This window comes from Pongo pygmaeus, chromosome 13 (genome assembly GCF_028885625.2).
Source record: "Pongo pygmaeus isolate AG05252 chromosome 13, NHGRI_mPonPyg2-v2.0_pri, whole genome shotgun sequence".
NCBI lineage: Eukaryota > Metazoa > Chordata > Mammalia > Primates > Hominidae > Pongo > Pongo pygmaeus.
This window is the reverse complement of record NC_072386.2, coordinates 127,076,339-127,095,565: the sequence shown is the minus strand read 5'-3', so window position 1 is coordinate 127,095,565 and position 19,227 is coordinate 127,076,339. Positions and strand designations below refer to the sequence as shown.

General features: G+C 65.6%; 1 protein-coding gene across 2 annotated transcripts in view; it reads right to left on the bottom strand.

The window, feature by feature from the left end:
- The window catches only part of GPSM1 (G protein signaling modulator 1), a 31,731-nt gene extending 13,075 nt beyond the window's left edge, over positions 1 to 18,656 (bottom strand). The window contains exons 1-9 of one of the 2 annotated variants that reach the window (XM_054501455.2): positions 18,399 to 18,656; positions 11,409 to 11,630; positions 10,155 to 10,290; positions 9,186 to 9,337; positions 8,693 to 8,816; positions 8,300 to 8,415; positions 7,553 to 7,708; positions 6,440 to 6,548; positions 5,233 to 5,356 (exon numbers count right to left, since the gene is read on the bottom strand). In XM_054501455.2, coding sequence (XP_054357430.1) covers positions 5,233 to 5,356; positions 6,440 to 6,548; positions 7,553 to 7,708; positions 8,300 to 8,415; positions 8,693 to 8,816; positions 9,186 to 9,337; positions 10,155 to 10,290; positions 11,409 to 11,630; positions 18,399 to 18,466 — 1,207 coding nt within the window. In that variant the 5' untranslated portion in view covers positions 18,467 to 18,656. Of the gene's footprint in view, positions 1 to 491; positions 882 to 5,232; positions 5,357 to 6,439; positions 6,549 to 7,552; positions 7,709 to 8,299; positions 8,416 to 8,692; positions 8,817 to 9,185; positions 9,338 to 10,154; positions 10,291 to 11,408; positions 11,631 to 18,398 lie in introns of those variants that run through there. The other variant, XM_054501457.2, reaches the window with a different exon arrangement.
- Between the last annotated feature and the right edge of the window lie 571 nt (positions 18,657 to 19,227).

The following is a 19,227-nucleotide window of genomic DNA, read 5'->3' as shown; positions in this document are numbered from 1 at the left end:
TGGGCTGTGCGCTTCCCTGGCCTGGCCTCTGGGCTCCGAGGACACACCCTGAGCTCCTGCTCTCCAGGGGCCTGGGATGGAAACGTGTGCAGCCAGAGGCACACGTGGGGCCCATCAGGGGCCTAAGCAGGACGCTGGGACCTGGGGCCCTCCACTGCTCCTCCCACTCCCAACACAAACGCCCCGGCCAGGGCTCCCATCCCGACCCTGTGGCCACAGTGCTCAGTGGGATCAGGGTTAGCTCCGGCACATTCAGGATCCGGCCAGGCACTGAGGTGGAGCCGCCCCAGCCTCGGGTGGTGCAGCCTGAAGGGACAGAACAGGGCTGGGGTCAACGGCCTGTTCTCTGAAGGGCTACCAGCTGCCCACCCCCACACAGATTAGCAAGGTAGCTCTGAGGACAGCTCCTGACCCCACACAGTTCGGGGCCTGCTCCCCTCATCATGGAAATGACAGGGGCACGTCTGTGCTGGGGTGGGCCCTTCACTTACCACACCGAGCTAGAGCCCCGCTCCATCTCCCAGTGTGCACTGCCTGGGGGCCTGGCTCTCCCTCGCCGCCCCCCAGTGCCGTGGGGGCCTAAGTTGGTTTCCCCACCGCATCCTCCGGGTCCTGGGCCCGGCACAGCTGCTTCTGCCAGGCCTGGCCTTCCACCAGGACGCTGCATGGATGGGCCCTGGCTGCAGCAGCGGCTGAAATGCCCTTCTGAGACACAGCCTGCGTCTGGCCCCAGGGCGGGTACCCTCATGGCCAGGCACAGACGGTGGGCGGAAGGCCCGCTGTGCCCGGCTCAATGCACCCTCTGTCTGTAGTCGGCTGAGGCGTTCAGTGTGAATCCAGTGCCCTTGGCTGAGCTGCCCAGACAGGCCCGGCCCACTGGCTTGGCTTCCTGTCTCTCCCGCCTACGAGGGAAATGTCTGGAAACTTCTCCCAGCACCGCCCCATGACCGTCACCCGACGCTGACCGTCACACTGTCATCATCATTTCTGTCCTCACCCAGCTCCAGACGTTTATGTGCAATGGCCAACTCAAGCCCATCGAGCATCTTGGCGCCCCCTGTGCCTGCCGGACCCCTCAGGGCAGCACCCGCCCCGCCGGCTTGGCTCAGACCTCAGCAACCCCAATTTTCAGCTGCCCACTGTTCCTTCACGTCCACCTCTGGTCTGAAATCCCGGTAGTCCCTGCCTCACTGCAGATCCAGAGTCCCACCCCTCCTCACCTCCCTGGAGCCGGATCACCTGCCCCTCACCTGCCTGCTGCCCCAGCCTTGCCTCTAAGTCCCCTCTCCATGCAAGGACCAGGGGGCTGGTAAGGGCTGACCTAGGCCTTGCCCCTTCTCTGCTGGGTCCTGAGGGTCCCGCCCCATTGGGGAGGGGGTCTCACACAAGGGCCCACGAGGCCCTCCCTTCTTCGGCCAAGGCCCTCTCCTTGCTCCGTCAGCTCCAGACAGTCTTCCCATCCCTCCACCCACCAGGCTGGCCCCTGCCTCAGGCCCTTTGCACAGGCTGTTCCCTCTGCCCAGACTGCTGTTCCTCCGTCTAAGCTTGCGGCTCGTTTCTCTCTGACTTCCAGTCTTTGCTGCAGCATCATGATCAAAGCTCTAACTCCCCATTGGATGGTGTTAGGAGGTCCTGAGGTTTACATGAGGTCATGAGGATGGAGCCCCATAATGACGCGTGACCTTAGGAGAAGCCACCAGTGTTCTCAAGCTCCCCCTTCTTCCTTGCTCTCTCTGCTATGTGAGGACACAACGAGAAAGCGCCGTCTGCCAGCCCGGAAGAGGCTCTCGCCAGCGCCCGAGCACACGGCACCCCAACCCTGGTCTTCTGGCCTCCAGAGCTGTGAGGAGGAAACATCTGCTGTTGCTGCCCCGGCCTGCGGTGCTTTGTGAGGGCAGTCGGAACGGACCACGATGGTCACCTCCCGAAGCTGCTGCAGCCTGCTTTCCCCGTTCCTGTCCGCGCCTCCCCCGTTCCTGTCCGCGCCCCTCCCCGCTCCTGTCCGCGCCTCCCCAGCTCCTGTCCGCTCCTCCCCAGCTCCTGTCCGCGCCTCCCCCATTCCTGTCCACACCTCCCTCTTGGGCTTTTCTTTCTCCCAAAGCTCATCCCATGTGGCTCACCCCTGGGCTGCCTGTTCCTCACCTATCAGCTGCTGGACGCGGCTCAGCGGTCTTGGTGCCAGCGAGGGCCCCAGCAGTGCCTGGTACACGGCAGGAGCCTGGTGATGGAGCAGCAGGCACTTACTCTGTATCTGCTGCGTATGGGACCCTGTGTGCCATTTCCCACACACTGTCCCCTCTGGGCCCTCTTAGGCACACGGTCAGAGGGTGCATCCTCTATCCCTGCGGCTGCCCAAGGACCACTGGGCTGCTGGAACAGGTGGACGGTGCTGCAGCCACGCCTGCCTCGTCCACCCAGGGCCCGCACGTAACAGGCTTATGGGCCCTCAGGCTCGCTGGCCTCTCACTCCTGCCAAGCTCTGTTCCCAGCACTACTGATGGGCCCGTTCCCCAGATGGGGACACTGAGGCATAAGTGGGTCAAGTCACTTGATCAGCTGGCCAGAGCTGGAGCCCACAGCCTAAACTGCAGGGGATGTTATGCCATGCACATCCCTGACCCCAAGGCCACTCACTGGGACGTTCAGGGGACTTCTCCCAGGAAGGCTGGTGGCATGCTCCCCCAGTAACTCCTCTGTACCATGCTCACAACACCCTGAGCAGGGCCCAGAGGGTGGAGGGCTGAGGAGCACGGTCAGCAGGGCTGAGGGCAGTCGCACACCCTGTGGGACAGGCAGGGCCATCGGGGACGGGCCAAGAGCAGGGAGCGGTCCTGCAGGGCTCAGGGCCGGCTCCCTCCTCCCAACATGCCAATCATGCTGCCGGCAACAAGAGTGGCAGCAGAGCCTCCGTCCTGCCTGGCACCCTTGCTGGGGTGGGGGGTGGGGCAGCCCAGGAGCAAGTGTGGGAGGCCCGGGCCTGTGCCCTCTGGCCAGGGAGGCGGGGGCTGGTTGCTGTCAGGGTCTCATAGAAGCCACACACCCAGAGGAGCTGGACAAGTGCAGTGGCTGGCAGGGTGGTGACCCCCAGACACACTTCTGGGGCTTCTCTGCTGGCTGGGGAGGGGCCGGCAGAGGGCGGTGAGATTAATACGCTGACTGAGCCGCGCCGAGGCTCTTTGTTCTCCAGCCGCACGTAAGTCTCCTTGTGTTTATCAACTGGACACCGAACCCACCAGCCTCTGCCACGCCCACCGCCCATGGACCACGCCCACAACAGCAAGGCCACGCCCCATCACGTCCCCGCCGGGCTGAAGCCCCGCCTCCAGACGACTTCCTCCTCCCCGCCCACACCCCGCTGGGCAGCGCCCTCCTGTGCCCCCAGCCCTGGCGCCCCCTCCGCACTGGCGCTCCCTCCGCACGGCCAGGCTCTAGCGCGGCTCTGCACCTCGCCCCCCTCCCACAGCTCGCAGATCCACCCCGCTCTCCGCACCTGCCCAATGGGGAGGCTGCGTGGATCCTTCCGTGGCGCCCCCAACCCGCAGCGCCGGGTCCAGACTCCCGGCCTCAAGGCCCTGTCCCTGCCAGGCTCAGCTGAGCGGGGGTCTCACCCAGGGCCGCCCAGACTCTAGGTGTGCAGCCTGCCTCCCACAGCGGCAGCGGGGCGGCGGCCCCAGCCAGGCTGCCGGGCTGCCCTGGGCGGGGAGGAGGACCCTTCCCCAGCCCTGGGGGAGGAGGCGTCGGGCCGGCTGGAAGGGGTCCCGCACTCGGGGCGGCACAGAGGAGCCAGAGAGGGACAGAAGCTGCATTGTTCCAGCATCCTCCCACTCCGGCCCCCCTTTTCCTTGGCTCCAAGAAAGAAAACGTCAGGAGGACCCAGAGCCGCAGCCTCCGCGGAGCCTTTCCAGAGCTGCTCCCAGCCCTGCTGCCAGTTGCTGCTGGGGTCCCAGATGGTGGCAGTAGCGAGCCAGGGACACAGGAGGGTTACTAGGGGTGCCGCAGGAGCTTTCGGCAGAGCTCCCCACCCTTAGGAAACCCCGGCCATGGGTAGAAATAGGCCTGGACATCCTGGGGGGCACATTCCAGCCCATCCCCTACCCACGCACTGCCATTGGTCACAGCACCTGGTCCCACGGGCTCGCTGAGGGCCCCAGAGCCTCTGCTCCTTCCTCTGTCTTCAACCTCTGCGATGGCTGACATGCACCCCCAATTTCCCAGGAGAGGTCATCGTCAGAAACCCATGAGCACCGTGGCACAAAAACCCAGGGGATGGCTGGGCATGGTGGCTCACGCCTATAATCCCAGTACTTCTGGAGGCCGAGATGAGAGGATCGCTTGAGGCTGGGAGTTTGACACTGGCCTGGGCAACATAGTGAGGCCCTATCTCTATAAAAACATTTAATTATTAAAAATAAAATAAGAAAAAGAAACTCCGGCAGCCCAGCCCCACGTCCAAGCCTGGTGTTCCCAGCCTGGTCCTTAGCAGGCCTGGGGGGCACCAGGTACGTTCTGGGAGGCAGGCATCCCTTCTCGGGGGCTGGCAAACTCAAGACCCTTGGTGGTGGGGGACACATGGGTGGGGCAGCTGCTCCCCCCAAGCCTGCCCCTCACCCACCTGCCAGCCACCTCAGGAAGTCAGCCCAACCTGGCACCACCCCCCGGCACCTATTAGTCTTTTCGCTTTGCAGGGGATGTTCTGTCCTGTGTCTGCAGCACTGCTGACTGGCATGGGACGACCAGCGGTCCATGAATGAGGTCACCACGGTGGCCTCACATGGCCTTGGGCCTTGCCTGATCACTGCTCCAGGCACATAGGGCTCCCACAGCCCAGCCCAGCCCAGCCCAGCCCAGCCCAGCCCAGCCCTCTGGCTGATGCCCTCTCACCTCCCAGCGGCCCTCTCCTACTTGGGTCTGAGGACAGAAGCCCTCCCTGCATCGAGTGCTCCAGGGGCAGGTTGGGGTGGAGGCCCTGGAGCAGCCAGCGGGGCAACAGGCGACCACCTCCTGTCCTTCATCCAGCAGCCCTGCGGCGCCACCCAGGAGGGGTGGGAGGGGCTCAGGGTGAACCTCAGGCCTGTGCTGTCCCTGAGGCCAAGAAGAACTGGCTTACAGGTGCCATTTTCTGGCGGCTGCCACCTCAGCCATGCTGGCCCGGACTCTATCCCACCCCTCCGCAGCTCCCGATGCGGTCCGTGCCTGTGGCGAGCAAGACCCCCCCACAACCCTGGAACTCACCCTGGGCCTCATAGCCGGCCAGGTCAGGCTTCTCTGAGGCTGCCGGGCTGGTCAGGCGGCCGAGCACCAGCTGCAGCTGCGCCACGTTCATGCGGGCTGTGAGCTCCCCATGGCGGTCCCCGATCTGCGGCGAGTGGGGTGGCGGAGCGGGCAGGTGTGGCTGGGGCCCTGCTGTGGGCTCCAAGGGGACTTTAATGGCCCCCAGTACACCTGTCCCTGACCTTCTGAGTGACCTGAACCGGTCAATGACCCCTGGGCCTCTGAGGGAACCAGGACTCACTGTGGACCCGGAGGTGGAGTCTGGGGATCTGTCCCTAGGTGAGGTGGTCCCACAGTCCTCAACAGCCCCTAGTCCCACCCCAGAGATGCTCAGGGTCCCAGGCGGCTGGGCCTGTGCCCTCTGGTGCGCGAGGGGCCTGGCCCCACCCGGCTGCACCTCTCTCAACCGCTGCCTTGTGCGCCGAGGCTCTGTGGGGGACCCTCCCAGGAACATCCACATCACTCAGGGACTAACTGTTTACTTAAGTCAAGCAGAAGAGAGGTGGCATGGGGTTGGGGGGAGGGCCACATGGAGCCCTGGAAGGCCCTGGAGGCTGGCCACATGGAGCCCTGGAAGGCCCTGGAGGCTGTAGCCTGCACTCAGAGGGACACGGGGGCTGCCTGCTGGCTGCCAGTGGAGAAGCTCTTCAGACGGGGGCTCTGCTGACCTTCGCATGCCCGCCCCTCTCCACCCTCACCTGGGCACCTGCAGGCCTCCCCACCCAGCCACCTCCCACACGGGTCTATGGTGGTCAGTAGGGGCTGGCACCGTCTTTAGCATGAACAGGCTCGGGGTGTGCAGAGGGAAGTGGCATGGGAGTGGGTGATGTAAGGACAGGCCAGGAGCCGGGAGGCCCAGAGTTCATCTGTGATGAACTGACCACAGTAGGAGGGTGCTGATGGGCGGAGCCCACAGAGACCCTGTGCAGCCTCTCCAAGGAGGAGGAGACGCAGCTGCCCAGGAAGGCACCAGCTGGGGGCTGCAGGAAAAACCCCCGGGCACGGTAGACATGTCATCACCAGGCCTCAGAAGGACCAGGCAGCTGCAACAGCCCTGAAAGGATGAGGGGGGCCCAGGCACGCAAACGCTCGCTCGGGGCAGAGTGGACCCGGCCCGTCTGGAGTGGGCTGGGCAGTGCCCTGAGCTTCGGGGGCAGGCCTGGCTCACCTCCTGGGAGATCTGCAGGTGCTTCTTGGCGAAGGTCAGGGCCTGCGCCGGGCGCCCCATGGACACGTAGGCATTTCCCAGGCTCCAGCACGCCCGGCCCTCGCCCACTCTGCCAGAGAGGGAGACCAGATTCATACCTGCCCTCTCCAGGCCTGCCCCCAGCCCCAGCCCCAGCCCCTCCCCTGGTGGTCATGGCCCCAGCATGACCCTGGCTTCGAGGGTCATCAGGGGCCCCCAGGCCCAAGGGGCATCGACCGGACAGCAGGATAATGTCCCCAGCCGGACCTCCCACAAATTCTGCCACCTTCAAGCATAAGCCCCAATCAGCTCTGCCTTTTTCCTTCCTGTTAAAAGGATTAGCGCACAGAGTCCAAGCAACCTGGCCTGTGGCCCGCTCTGCCTTTGCCGGCAGCTTCTGGGCCCTTGGCTTCGCTCGCCCCCTGGCGGCCGGCGAGCCTCCTTCCTTGTACTCTGTCCCCCCTTAGAGGCACCCCCCAAGTCACTGGGTGAAGGAGTTGTTTTTATATTGGAGGGAAATGCGTCTAACAGGAATTTGATCATTTTCACGTGGATGATTCACTGGCATTTTGTACATTCATGCTGTGCAACCGGCACCTCTGTCTATTCCAGAACATTCTCATCACCACGCCACAGAGGAAAACCTTGGGCCACTTTTAAGCCTCCAGGCAGGGCAGCCTTTCAAAAGACCCCTCCTCTCCGCTGCCTGTGAAAGGCCACAGGCCTGTGGCTCTGAGCCCCTTGTTCCGGCCACCACCCACCCCAGACCTGCACACAGGACAGTACTTAGGGGCCTGTGGTTTGCCAGCCTGTCTCTCTCCAGAGAGTGATATTTACATACATACATGGGTGGTGGGGGCAACAGGGTGGCGAATTGAGGGATGGGAGGGGGACCCCACCCGCTTGTGCCAGGGGTCAGTGGCCAGCCCAATGTCCACACTGTCTGGCTCAGTCCCCACAGTGGCGTGGCCACTCCTGGGTCACAGCATGGTCAGTGGCAGAGCAGGGGATGGGACCCAGGCCACCTCGCCTGGGTCGCGGTAATTCAGCCTGTGGGCCGGGCCGGGTCTGCCCACCGCGTCCGCGCCCACGCACCTGTCGGCCAGCTCCTGGGCGATGAGCAGGTGCCGCAGGTGGTACTCGGCCGCGCGCTCGTAGTCCTGCAGCAGCGTGTAGGTGTTGCCCAGGCTGTAGCAGGCCTGCGCCTCCACCGCCTGGTCCCTGAGCTGCCGAGACAGTTGCAGCGTCTTCCTGTTCAGAGTGGCAGGGTCAGCCCCCAGGAGGAGGGTTCCAGGGTGAGGGGTGGAAGGTAAGAATGGGGACGCAGTCTGCCCGATGGTCTCCTGCCCCGGAATCCCACTGGGGCCTCTCTGGGGTCCAGCTTCGTCCCCACCCTCACATTGCCATAGAGCGGGACTGTTGGCCCCAGGGGGACGGGGGGTCCTGCCAGGCTCTGGCAAGTTGCCTGACCACCCTGAGCCGCCACTCCTCCCCGGAGGACCTGAGACTGCTGTGCCCACTGCTCAGGCTGAGATGGGGTTAAGTTTAGGGCTGGGCACAGGACCCTGTGCTGACAGCCAGGCTCCACCTGGCAGGCACTGCTCTGTGGCTCAGGCCAGGAGGCAGATGGCCCAGACCTCCCATAAGCCGGCTCCCCCTCCGCCTTTTTCCCCATGAGCTTTGTCCGTCTGCCCTTCCCGGGGCAGCCTAGAACCCCACCTTGGCTTCTGGGGAGGGGAGAGGCGGCAGTCAGTTTCCCAGCTTGGGGCGGGCACCTCCTTGGCCTGGTATCCAGCCCCCCCGGGCCTGCTGTCTCCCTGGGAGATTGTGGGGACCACCTACTTGTAGTACTCAGCAGCCACGTCGAAGCGCCCCAGGAAGACGTGGGCGTTCCCCAGGTTGCTGTAGGCCCTCCTCTCGGCTGCCTTGTCTCCAAACTCCTTAGCAATGGCCAGGCGCTGCGGAGACAGACCGGAGGCCGGGTGGTCATGGCACAGCCCCGGGGCCTGACGTGGGTGGACGGGGGCTGCCTCCCTGCCCAGGTGGCGGGCCAGAGATCTGTGTGTCCGAGTGAGCAGCTAGGAGCTGCAGGACCAAGCGCAGATGAGGCCAGGGCTCGGTGGGGTGCACCTGCTGTTGGGCCACACCACCCCGCCCTGTGACTGCCAGGCGGGTGGCTCAGCCCTGCCCTTGCAGCAGCCCGGCCCCTCCACCCTGTCACCCTGCCCGGCTCACCTCCTTGTGGAAGGTCGTGGCTTCTGTGAAGTTCCCCAACAAATAGTGGGTGTTGCCCAGGTTGCCGTAGGCCCTGCCCTGCGCCGCACGGTCGCCCAGCTCCTTCACCAGGGACAGGTTCCTCCTGGGGGCCAAGTGCCTCTGAGCCGTGTCCCTCCCAGCCCATGTCCTCACCCACCCCAGGCTAGAAGAGCTGAGCAGCGGCCTCCATGCGGCCCTCAGGGCCATGCCCTGGAAAGAGGGTGGCTAGGGTGGGCTCCAGGGTCCTCGAGCTCTGAGACCTAGGGCTTGGCCATGTCCCCCCAGTCCCTGACAGGGGCAAGCTCAGGGGAGGGAGCCTGCAGCTGAGAAAGGGGGGGTGGGCGGACCTGGCCGTCACTGCCCTGGGAGCTGTCGGGAGGTGTGGGGCTGGGGTCGGGGGTCTGGAAGTGTCTGTGGAGCTCAGAAATGCACAGACCAGCCCCGGTCCCTGGGCTGGCCCTGCCCCACTCACTCGTAGAACTCGGAGGCCTTGCACAGGGTCTCTCGGACATCGGGCGGCAGGTGCCCAGGGTCCTGCGCGGCGTTCGCGGCATTCCAAGACAGCTGCTTGCCCTTGGCGTGGTACACGTTCCCGATGTTGTAGAGGGCCCTCGCCTCCCCGACCTGCGCGCAGCACGGAGGGTTGGGGGCGTGTCTCCATGGCCCCCCACAGGATGTGCAGAGCCGGCGCGCTGGTGTCCTCACTGTCCCAGCCCTTGACGGTGAGGGCCTTGGGGGCTCTCACTGAGTCACAGACACTAAGGCAGGGGCGGAGGCCTGAGGACGGCACACCCGGGAAGCCAGCCTCCGCCCTCCCTCGCCATCCCTCCCTCCTCTGCGGATTGGCGTGGCCAGGGTGCCAGGTCCTCAGCTCTATCCTCTGATGCCCGAGGCTGAGAGCTCCAGCTGGGACCAGATGCTGCAGGCTCAAGCCCCCTCGGCCACCTCCAGCTGCGTGACGGCGGGTAAGTCACGTCCCCCCAGCCTCGGTTTTCTCGCCTCACAGGGCCAGAGGGAGGTCAGCAAAGCCTGTCTCGGGTCCAGCACACGCAGAGATGGAGCCACTCTTCCTGCTGTCACCACCACCATTGAAATCGGCCTCCCACCGCTGCAGCCCAGAGCCACCCCCTGCCTCCCGCTGGGCCCCCCAGGGAGTGAGTGACTGGGGGTGTGGATGGATTTGGGGGGAGGTCACCGAGAGGGGCGGCAGAACTGAGGGTGGAAGGTGGGGGCCTGGGCTGCAGTGTCAGCATGGGCTAGGGGGGCCTGTTTTGGGGGCCCACACTCTCCCGAGTCACTCGGGATCTAGGGGACTGACCTCCCTGTCATCCCTCCCATGAGGAGCTGGATGAGTGGTGTGTCACCCGCCCGCCCCTATCCCGGATCTGGACGCAGGCCGGTGCAGGGGTGGGAGGCACCCAGCCCCGGACCAAGCCCCCACCTTGTCTCCCTGCTCTTGGGCGATGCTCAGATGCCGCTGGCAGCAGACAGCAGCCTCGTCGAAGCGCCCCAGGACCTTGAGTGTGTTTCCCAGGTTTCCACTGGCCTTGGCCTCCCCTATGCGGTCACCGATGGTCCTGGATGGCAGGGAGGAGTGAGGGGTCAGGCTGAGGACTGGTCAAGCCGCTGGGCCCGGGGGGAGGCTGAGCATGGGGTGGGGTAGCTGGGCCTCAGGGACCAGCATGGAGTGGACAGGAGCCTGCATCCCCTGAGGCGATGCTGGGCAGGGGCCCACAGGCCAGGCAAGTGAGGCCCGAGGGCAGCCCTGGGTATGGGCTCTGCTGGGCTGTGTCTGGGGTACAGGCTCCTGCCCATCACCGCACAGGCTGCAGAGTGCCAGGAGCTACACACAGGACCTCAGGCCTGGGCCTGGGGCAGGGGGCTGGGGTCTGCAGTTGTTAGGGTCCGGGGAGGACTTAGGGGGCCTGATGGTGCCTGCTAACTCATTCAGAGGACATTTGCTGCATGCCCACCAGACACTGGGCTGGGTGATGAGGAGCAGGTGTGAGCTCACTGGCCAGTGTGGGAGGGTTGCTCCAAGAAGCTCTGCCCTGCTGAGAGGTCAGGGCAGCTGCAGGGCTGAGGAGGAGGGCGCTGGACAGGGCTGAGGCAAGGGAAGCGTGCTTCCGTGAGGCACAGCCTGGGGGCTGGACCCGACTGGAGACCCCAAGACCCCAAGGGGCGGCGGGGAGTGGGCTGGGGAGACTGGGGAGTAGATGACGCCGGACAGGAAGGAGGCTGTGAGTGGGAGCTTGGGGTCCATGGGAAAGCAGGGACAGCCCCCAGGGCAGGACCACACCTCACTGAGCAGTGGCCAGGAGTGGACCCAGGGCTCGGGGCCTGGGGCCAGGGAAAGGGTGGGGCTCTGAGCCACACAGGATCACAGACGGGCCCCGCACAGTCACGAGTGCTCACGCCCAGCACGCGGGTCGCAGCCCAGACTCTCACACGCAGACACACAGACCCACTCACGCCTGTCAGCTGAAACCCAGCTCCCTGCCGGGCTCCCAGAGCCCTGGCTGCCCTCCAGGTGAGGGCTTCCCCGCTGCGTTCCCTTAGACCCTGCTTGCCCTGTCCCCCTCCTCAAACTGTAACTGCTGAGGACAGGAAGCGTCCACCCACCAGCACAGCCGTCCCCACTCACCCGCCAGCAGGGCCGTCCCCACTCACCCGCCAGCAGGGCCGCCCCACTCACCGCGCCAGCAGGAGGTCATGCTTGTGGTACTCCAGCGCCCGGCCGTGCTCCTTCAGGTAGAAGTAGGCGTTGCCCAGCTGGCTGTAGATGGCACTCAGTGTCTTCAGGTCCTCGGTGCCCACCTGCACAGCGGCCTCAAAGAAGGCCACGCCTGCCTTGAAGTCGCCCGCCTTGCACAGACGCTCGCCCTCCAGCGCCAGCTCCAGGCACGATGCCTCCATCCTGCGCAGAGGAACTTGGTGTCATGGCCCACCCCTGGCAAAGTTGTCCCGGGGCCGGAGCACCTCCGTGGCTTCACTACAGACGACGCCCCTGGGTGGGCTAGGGCCCACGCCACATCTGTGCTCACAGACCTAAGTGTCTCTTTGGGATACAGGCCTGGAAGCACGTGTGGGGCCCAAGGGCGCCCCAGCCAGCACACCTCTGCCAGCACCTCCCATCCACCCCTTGTGTGGCCAAGGTCAGGGACGCCACTGGGGCAAAAGTGTGAGCTTGTGACCCCGGCAAGACCCTCAGGCCCAGGGGCCGGTGCTGGAGGGGGTGTGGCCCCCATACCCTGCCTTCACCCAAATCCCAGAGGTATGGGCTGCAGGGGCCAGGCACCCTCGCCATCCTCCTGAGCGACCACAGCTGCTGGGAGAGGCCCCCCTAATTCCCACCAAGAACTGAGGCTCCCAGACGGTAGTGGGGGCTGGTGAAGGCCACATTGGGGTTGGGTGGGGTGGGGATCTGATCTCAGCTCCACCCCCACCCCCAAGCTCTCCCAGCTGGGGCCTGGGGATTCAGTCAGCCTCCAAGTCTCCAGGGGAGACCAGTGCTGCTGAGGTGTGGCTGTGGGTTAGCCAGTCCCAGCCCCTCTCCTCCTGGTCCCCCACTCACAGAGCTAAGTGCTCGCCGCTGCCAGCCAGGACGGGCCTGAGAACCCGCTGTTCCCACGTGCTGCTCACCACCCCCAGTGCTGCTGTGGGAAGATGTGGATGGCACCCCATCCCAAGATGAACTCCGCCCTGTGAGCGCCACCCAACCCCAAGGGCCAGGCCCTCTTCTGAACACCAACGCCCTGGCTGGCCGTGGTCCCCCACCTTCGAGCAGGGACTTCAGAGAAGAAACGCCTCACCCTGGGCCCTGCACAACCCCCAAGCACCCCGTGCGTCAGCTGCCACCCTAGCCCTGTTCACCAAGGGACCCCCACCCTGGGCCTTGGGGAGCTGCCCTCGGCACTCAGCTGCTGGGGAGAAGTGTGGGGTCACTCCCTGGCTGCCCGGCTCCGCACCTCCCTGCTGCCTGCTCTGGGGCCTGGTGTCTTCCTCCATCCTACTCTCACAGGTCCCATGGACCTCAGGCTGCTGCGCTGCCCCGGGTGGAGGGTTGTGGGGGGAGGACACACCCAGCAGATGCCATGGGGTGCCCAGTGTGAGCAGGCGGGCCCCCATCTGCAGGGTGCCCCTGGAGAGCCACAGAAGACTCAGCAAGGGCGCAGCTTGGGGGGCCCCAGGAGGTGGCAGGCACAGCTGGAGCCCAGGAGGGACCTGATTTCAGAGAAGTGGGGGAAGGGTTCAGCCTCGGCTGCTTGCAGGCTGGCCCCATCATTCCTGTTTGCTTTCTGTTGCTTTCATTTTTCATTTTTAAAACTTATGTTACTATTATTATTTTTATAGAGACACGGTCTTGTTCTGTTGCCCAGGCTGGAGTGCAGTGGTGCGATCTCGGCTCACTGTAGCCTCCATCTCCCAGGATCAAGCCATCCTCCTACCTCAGCCTCCCAAGTATCTGAGACTTCAGGTTTGCACCATCATGGCCAGCTCATTTTTTTTTTTTTTTTTTGGTAGAGACGGGGGTCTCACTATGTTGCCCAGGCTGGTCTCAAACTCCTGAGCTCAAGCGATCCTCTCACTTCAGGGCCAGGACCTCCCACCCACTACCTGCCAGGCACCTCACAGCCACCTCACCCATCCCTCTGGGAATGGCCATCCGGATGCCACGTGGGTCACGGGAGCCCACCGTCGCCATGACAACCAGCCAAGCCCCATCCTGCGGCCAGTGCCACTCACGGGGCTTCCTAATTAAGGCCCACTTGCCCCACCCAGCCGCTTGTCAAATGGTCTCACTTGATTTACTGCCCCCTCCTTCCAGGCAACATCGGAGGAGAGGGGCTTCAGGCCTGAGGCCTGGGTGTCTGCGGAGCCCAGACGCTGCTGCTCCGCAGATCTGATTATGGGAGCCACCTCCCACCTCCCTTCCGGCCAGAGATGTGGCATCTGAGGCTCAAGGCGAAGGAGGCTTCTGGCCTGGGAAGGGCCCGGGCCTAAAAGTCAGGGATGGGTGCACGGATGGGCCTCTGTCATTCTGCACCTCCAATCTGGGATCCAGGCAATGCAGCCAGCCACCTGCAGCTGCACCAGGTGGGGTGTCCCCTCCACTCATCCCAAGACAGCCTCCAACCATGCCCTGGCACCCACACCCACGTGACCACCCCACCCGCTGCCCGCCGCACCTCTTCCTCTGCAGGTTTCGCATCTTCTGCACGTAGAGCCACAGCTCCAGGCCCACGGGCAGCAGCAGCGGGCGGGGGCGGGGGGCGCCATACACCACCTTGCACACGGCCTTCTCTGCCAAACTCAGGGCCAGAGGCGGGCCCTCCACAGCAGAAGATGGCATCGCCAGGCCCCAGGCCCTCCTCCCCCAAGCCAGCCCTCGCCCTACCATGGCCACGGGTCCTGGGGGGTGAGCTGGCCTCAGGCTTCCCTGCCCTCTGACCTCCAGGATGGTGGGTTTAAAGCTTGGCGGGGGACCGCCAGTCCTCCAGCAGGTGCTCAGGGGCCTCCCCAAGCCCTGATGTGGATCAAGGGATCAAGGACAGCTCAGAGGCTGGGTCAGCCTCGTCAGCAGCAGGGCGGGGAGCCCTGGGGGTAATCCCGTCCAAAGTGCTCCTCCGGGGACTGGGACCAGCAGCATTGCCCTCCCGTCAGTCACCCGCCAACTCCTCTGCAAACGTTTATCCAGTTCCCAGCGGAGGCTGCTCTGCCCCAGGACTGGGCTCACTCGGGAGCTCCAGGCACGTTTGTGAATGGAAAGAGGAATGGCGTCCAGAGTGTGTGAGTGCCCCCAGCCCAGCACCTCTTCCCCCGGGCCTGGCCCAGGGCTGGGCAAAGCTGGAATTCTGCACAGTGGTGGTCCCTGGCCACCTCCCGGTTCTCCAGGCCCCTGTGCCTCCTCTGCTCCACCCCTAACCCCACCCGGCCCCCTCCCCAGCCTCCCTGGCACCTGCCCACGGTGCCAGCATGGGGCAGCGGGGTTGGGCTCAGAGTCCTCACCATGCCAGCCCCACGTCCGCCGGGCCCTCTGTGCTCTCCCTCACCTGACTGGCCAAGGTGCGAACAGGGGCCCAGGTCTAATGGGGTCAGGGCCACGTGGGGCCTGGGGGATGCCGCTCCCCAGGTCATGGGGCTTGGGAGGCATGGACTACGTTCCCCTAGCCTGGCTCCTTTCCTCAAACTTCCCAAGCTCCCCGCGTCCTTCTCAGCTGGGCTTCCAGCTTCTCCAGCCACCTGTGGCCCATGAGGAGGCTGGAACCTGACAGAGGCGGGAGATTGGGGGGGGGCGGGTCTTATCCCTGAGACGGCCACGGGGTCTGAGCAGAGGCAGGAATCCAAGGACAGGTGGGGGTCTTCAGGCCCTGGGCTCTCTCCTCTTTACCTTGAGGCCTTGTGGGCTCAGGGGTCCTACTCAGGCCGGGCCATTTGTCCACCTTCAGGACAGCTTGGCCAAAGGGTGGGGCAGGACCTAGAATGCCTCTCCCTTGCCCAGTCCTCGTCAACAGACTGAACCCTCAAACCCTCCGTGGTGGCTGAGGTGCCACCACCAAGGCCAGCTCCCAAGTCAGCACTGTAACTCCTACTACCTCCGGCCCCCCGAAAGCCGTGTCCCTCAGTCCCAGCCCTGCTAACAGAATTGGCACCTGCCCCTCCCCAAGGCCGTCACCTACATGCTGGCCCCTGAGCAGATGCTCAAGAGACCCTGCTCACAGCTGGCTCTCTCTGCCCCATCCCCCAGCCAGAAAGCCCCAGGGAAAACCACACTGACTCCCCTTCAGTGGCCGGGGAGGGGAGAGAGTGAGGGGCAGGACCAGGCTGGGAGCACAGCGGGAGCTGGAATCACTGGAGAGGGGACTGAAGGTCACCCAGCTGTAGGAAGCACCTGGGGTCAGGCTTGCCAGGAATTCCTAGGGCCTGTCGCTGCCCAGCGGCCCACCAGGGATGGTGCCAAGGACGGGGACAGGGGAGGGAGGAAGGATGGAGTGAGGGTAGGGGGTAGCATGGCCATGTGGCCAGAGAGGTTGCGGGGGGGCCCAATCCACACCTGAGGACGTCCTGTCTGGGAGCTGATGGCTGCTGCTTGGAGGGCACCTCTAACAGGGTCACCCCAAGGTGGGTTGCTCTGCTGCCCCTTCCCGGTCCCAGCCCCGGGGAGCACTCAGCTGGCCTTAATGCAGCTGGGAGGCCAGGAGAGGACCACCCAGGGTTTCCCCACTTTCCGGGGCCTTCTCAGCCACTGGCCTGTCCCCGCCAGGCCTCTTCACCCCAAAGCCCTGCTCTGGGCCAGGGATCCCCTGGCAAGTGGGCCAGAATTCTGAGCATTAACTGTAGCACCCAGGGCCCCGTCCCCACCGACCCAGAACCCAAGGGCCCCGTCCCCACCGACCCAGCACCCAGGGCCCCGTCCCCACCGACCCAGCACCCAGGGCCACGTCCCCACCGACCCAGCACCCAGGGGCCCGTCCCCACCGACCCAGCACCCAGGGCCCCGTCCCCACCGACCCAGCACCCAGGGGCCCGTCCCCACCGACCCAGCACCCAGGGCCCCGTCCCCACCGACCCAGCACCCAGGGGCCCGTCCCCACCGACCCAGCACCCAGGGGCCCGTCCCCACCGACCCAGCACCCAGGGCCCTCAGGGTACCTGGTGGGCTTATGGGCACGTTCATGGGCCTCGCTCTCAGTGTGTTTTCCAGGCACAGTTCCCCATTTTAAAAGCTGGATCTCCTCTCTCCAGGAAGGAATGTCAGTGTGGGAAGGGGGTAGACAGGGCAGAGGAGACCTTGGGCCAACCTGGAGCCCCATCCACATTGAGGGACCCCAGTACAGCCACGCGAGGAGTGCCCAAACGGATTCCGCCCACCTCCAGGGCATCCACGTACCCACTGCCCACGCCAGCAGGTGGGCTGCCCCCAGCACGCAGGTTTCAGGAGACAGGAGACTTTTCCTTGTCTTGCTCTCCAGCCCCAGCATGACAGCAAAGGGCCCTCCCGTCCAGCCCACAGCTTCCACTGGCCCAGGACACCTCTAGGCATCCATGCTCTGAAGCCAGCTCCGACCAGGAACCGCCTGCCCAAACCGGGCTGTGGCCACACGGTGGGGTCCAGACTCCCGGGGGACCTCATCACAGGCCCTGCTGGAGGGCTTGGCGCACTTCCCCCAAGTCTGGGCCTGACTCAACCCTGGAGCTCAACTGGACTCCCTGCTTAGGGGGATGCAAGGCTGGGTCTGGGGTGTCTCTGAGTGGTCCCTCTGAGCACTGCCCCTGCCCAGGGCTGGCTCCTGTCTGGCGTGTCCCCAGGGGACCCCAGGCTTCTAGCTGGAGCCTGGAGAATGCCCAACTCTGTGGTCAGCTGTGCAGGTCTCACCCAAGGCTAAGGTCTTGGACACCAGTCTCTCACAGCTCCACACACACACTCTCTCACAGCTCCACACACACTCTCTCACAGTCACACACTCACACTCAAACTCACTCCAGCCAGGGCTGCTATCCATCCCCCTCACAGCACAGCCGCCCTGGAGCACATGCGGCTCTGCACAGTCGATCAGATCAGCGGAGGAAGCCCTTGAAAATCCTTTAGGGCAGGCTCCTGGCAGCAGCTGCCAGCAAAACCACCCTCACGCCCCTCCCCTGTGTGGGGCCCAGGAGCCAGGCTAGGGGCTCAGTGCTCCATCCAGGACGGCACAATGGGGCTGTGTCTGGGACCAGAGCAGAGAGCAGACCGGAGGCAGCAAGGCCTCTGTCCGCTGCTGCCGCCACCAGTACCTAATTTCGGGTGCCCCAGGCAGAGGCTTGCTGCTTGGCTGGGGCCAGAGAATCCTTGGGGGCCAGGCTAGGCGCCCCCAGGGGTCAGCTGCTGGGACCCCTATCAGGGAGGTCACCAGGTTTTAGGGATGTCCAGAGGACAATAGTGTCCCTCACTCTGGGGAGCCAGGCCTGCCTCTGACGGCTGCCCCCCATTCGCAAGCCCCTGCCTGGACCTCACACTCGTGTGGCTCTGCCTGAGGCCTGGCACCACCCAGCCTTGCTTGGGGCACCAGGCACCTGCCCGGCTGGGCCCAGGGCACCCCCTGGGGGGACATTGGGAGTCACCAGGCAGTCATGCCACCTGGGGCAGGGCCACCCTGTCATCCCCAAAGGCGTGGGACACAGAGCCCAGTCACTGGGATCACCCAGGAATGTGCCCGGTGGGTAGATGCCTTTTGAGGCAGGTACACACCCACCCGGCTGGCTCCCTTCCGACCCAGCCGGATCCCACTGGGATCATGGAGGGCTGGTGAGGGGCAGAGCCCCATCCATAGCAGCCAGGTCTCTTTGGCCATGATGCCCCTGAGTGCCCCGGGCATGGCAGGGCCAGGCTCGGGAGGGAAGCATCCCATGGTGCCCTTGCCAGGTGCCAGGGGAGTGAGGCTGGAGAAGCTGCCCACCCCGCCTCCAGCCCCCCAGACCCCCACCCCCTTCCCCTTGGCTTGAGAGAAAGAGGGCTTCAGGGGACGCCCACGCGGGCACACGCCGGCCCGCCGGCTGGGCTCGGCCTGGAGGGAGGGGCGCGTCCTCAGCCACGCTGCGCGCCCGCCAGAGCTGCCTTTGTTCCCAGCTGCAGCCTTCCCCGCGTCCCGACCCGGCCCGGTCCGGTCCCAGCCCCAGCCCTGGCCCCGGCCCCGGCCCGTCCTACCTGGAGTAGAGGCGCCTGGCGGCCGGGCCCGGGAGCTCGTCGGCCGCGGGCGGGGCCGGGCCCGCCATGGGTCGGGGACGCGGGAGCCGCAGCCGGGAGCGCCCCCCGCGCCGTGGCCGTCCGCCCCCTGCCCGCCCTGCTGTCCGCCCCGCTGTCCGCCCCGCTGTCCGCCTGTCCGTCCGCGCCTCGTTCGCCCGTCCTCCCCCGGGGAGGCGCCGAGGAAGTGATGTGCGCGGGGCGCCGCCGCCCCTCCCGCCGCCGTGGCCGTGATGTCACCGCCGCCCGCGCGGGGAGGGGGCGCGGACCGGGCGGCCACCGCCTCGTGCCTCCCTCTGCGGGGGGCGGGGCGGACGCTGGGGGAGGGGCGCCGCGAGGCCGGCAGTCCCGGGGGAGGGGGTGGGGGGTGTGGGCCGCAGCCCACCCCACCCCAGGGAATGCCGGGGAGAGGGCCTGGGCCTGGCCTTGCTGCTGCTCCCCTGGGGACTTCTGAGGGCCCGCGGGGGTCCCTGGGTCACAGTGCAGCCGCACTGGCCTCTGGGCTCCTTTCATCCACAGGCTGCCTGGTGAGCCCCGCAGCCTCGCCCACGTGGGGAGGGGCTGCTGAGGCCTCCTTGCCTTTCTTGGTGGGCACCCGACACCTCGGGGGTCCCACCCTCCTCTACTGTGCAGCCCCAACATGGCTTTGCCCCCTTCTCCAAACTTCCGCCTCGGGCCCTGGGGTGCATGCCGTGGGGATGCTGTCTGCCTGCTTTAGAGAAATCTGGGGCACTGATGACAAATACAGGCTCTGCGTGGCCTGTGGGATGGTTGGTAAGCCCCCCACCTCTGA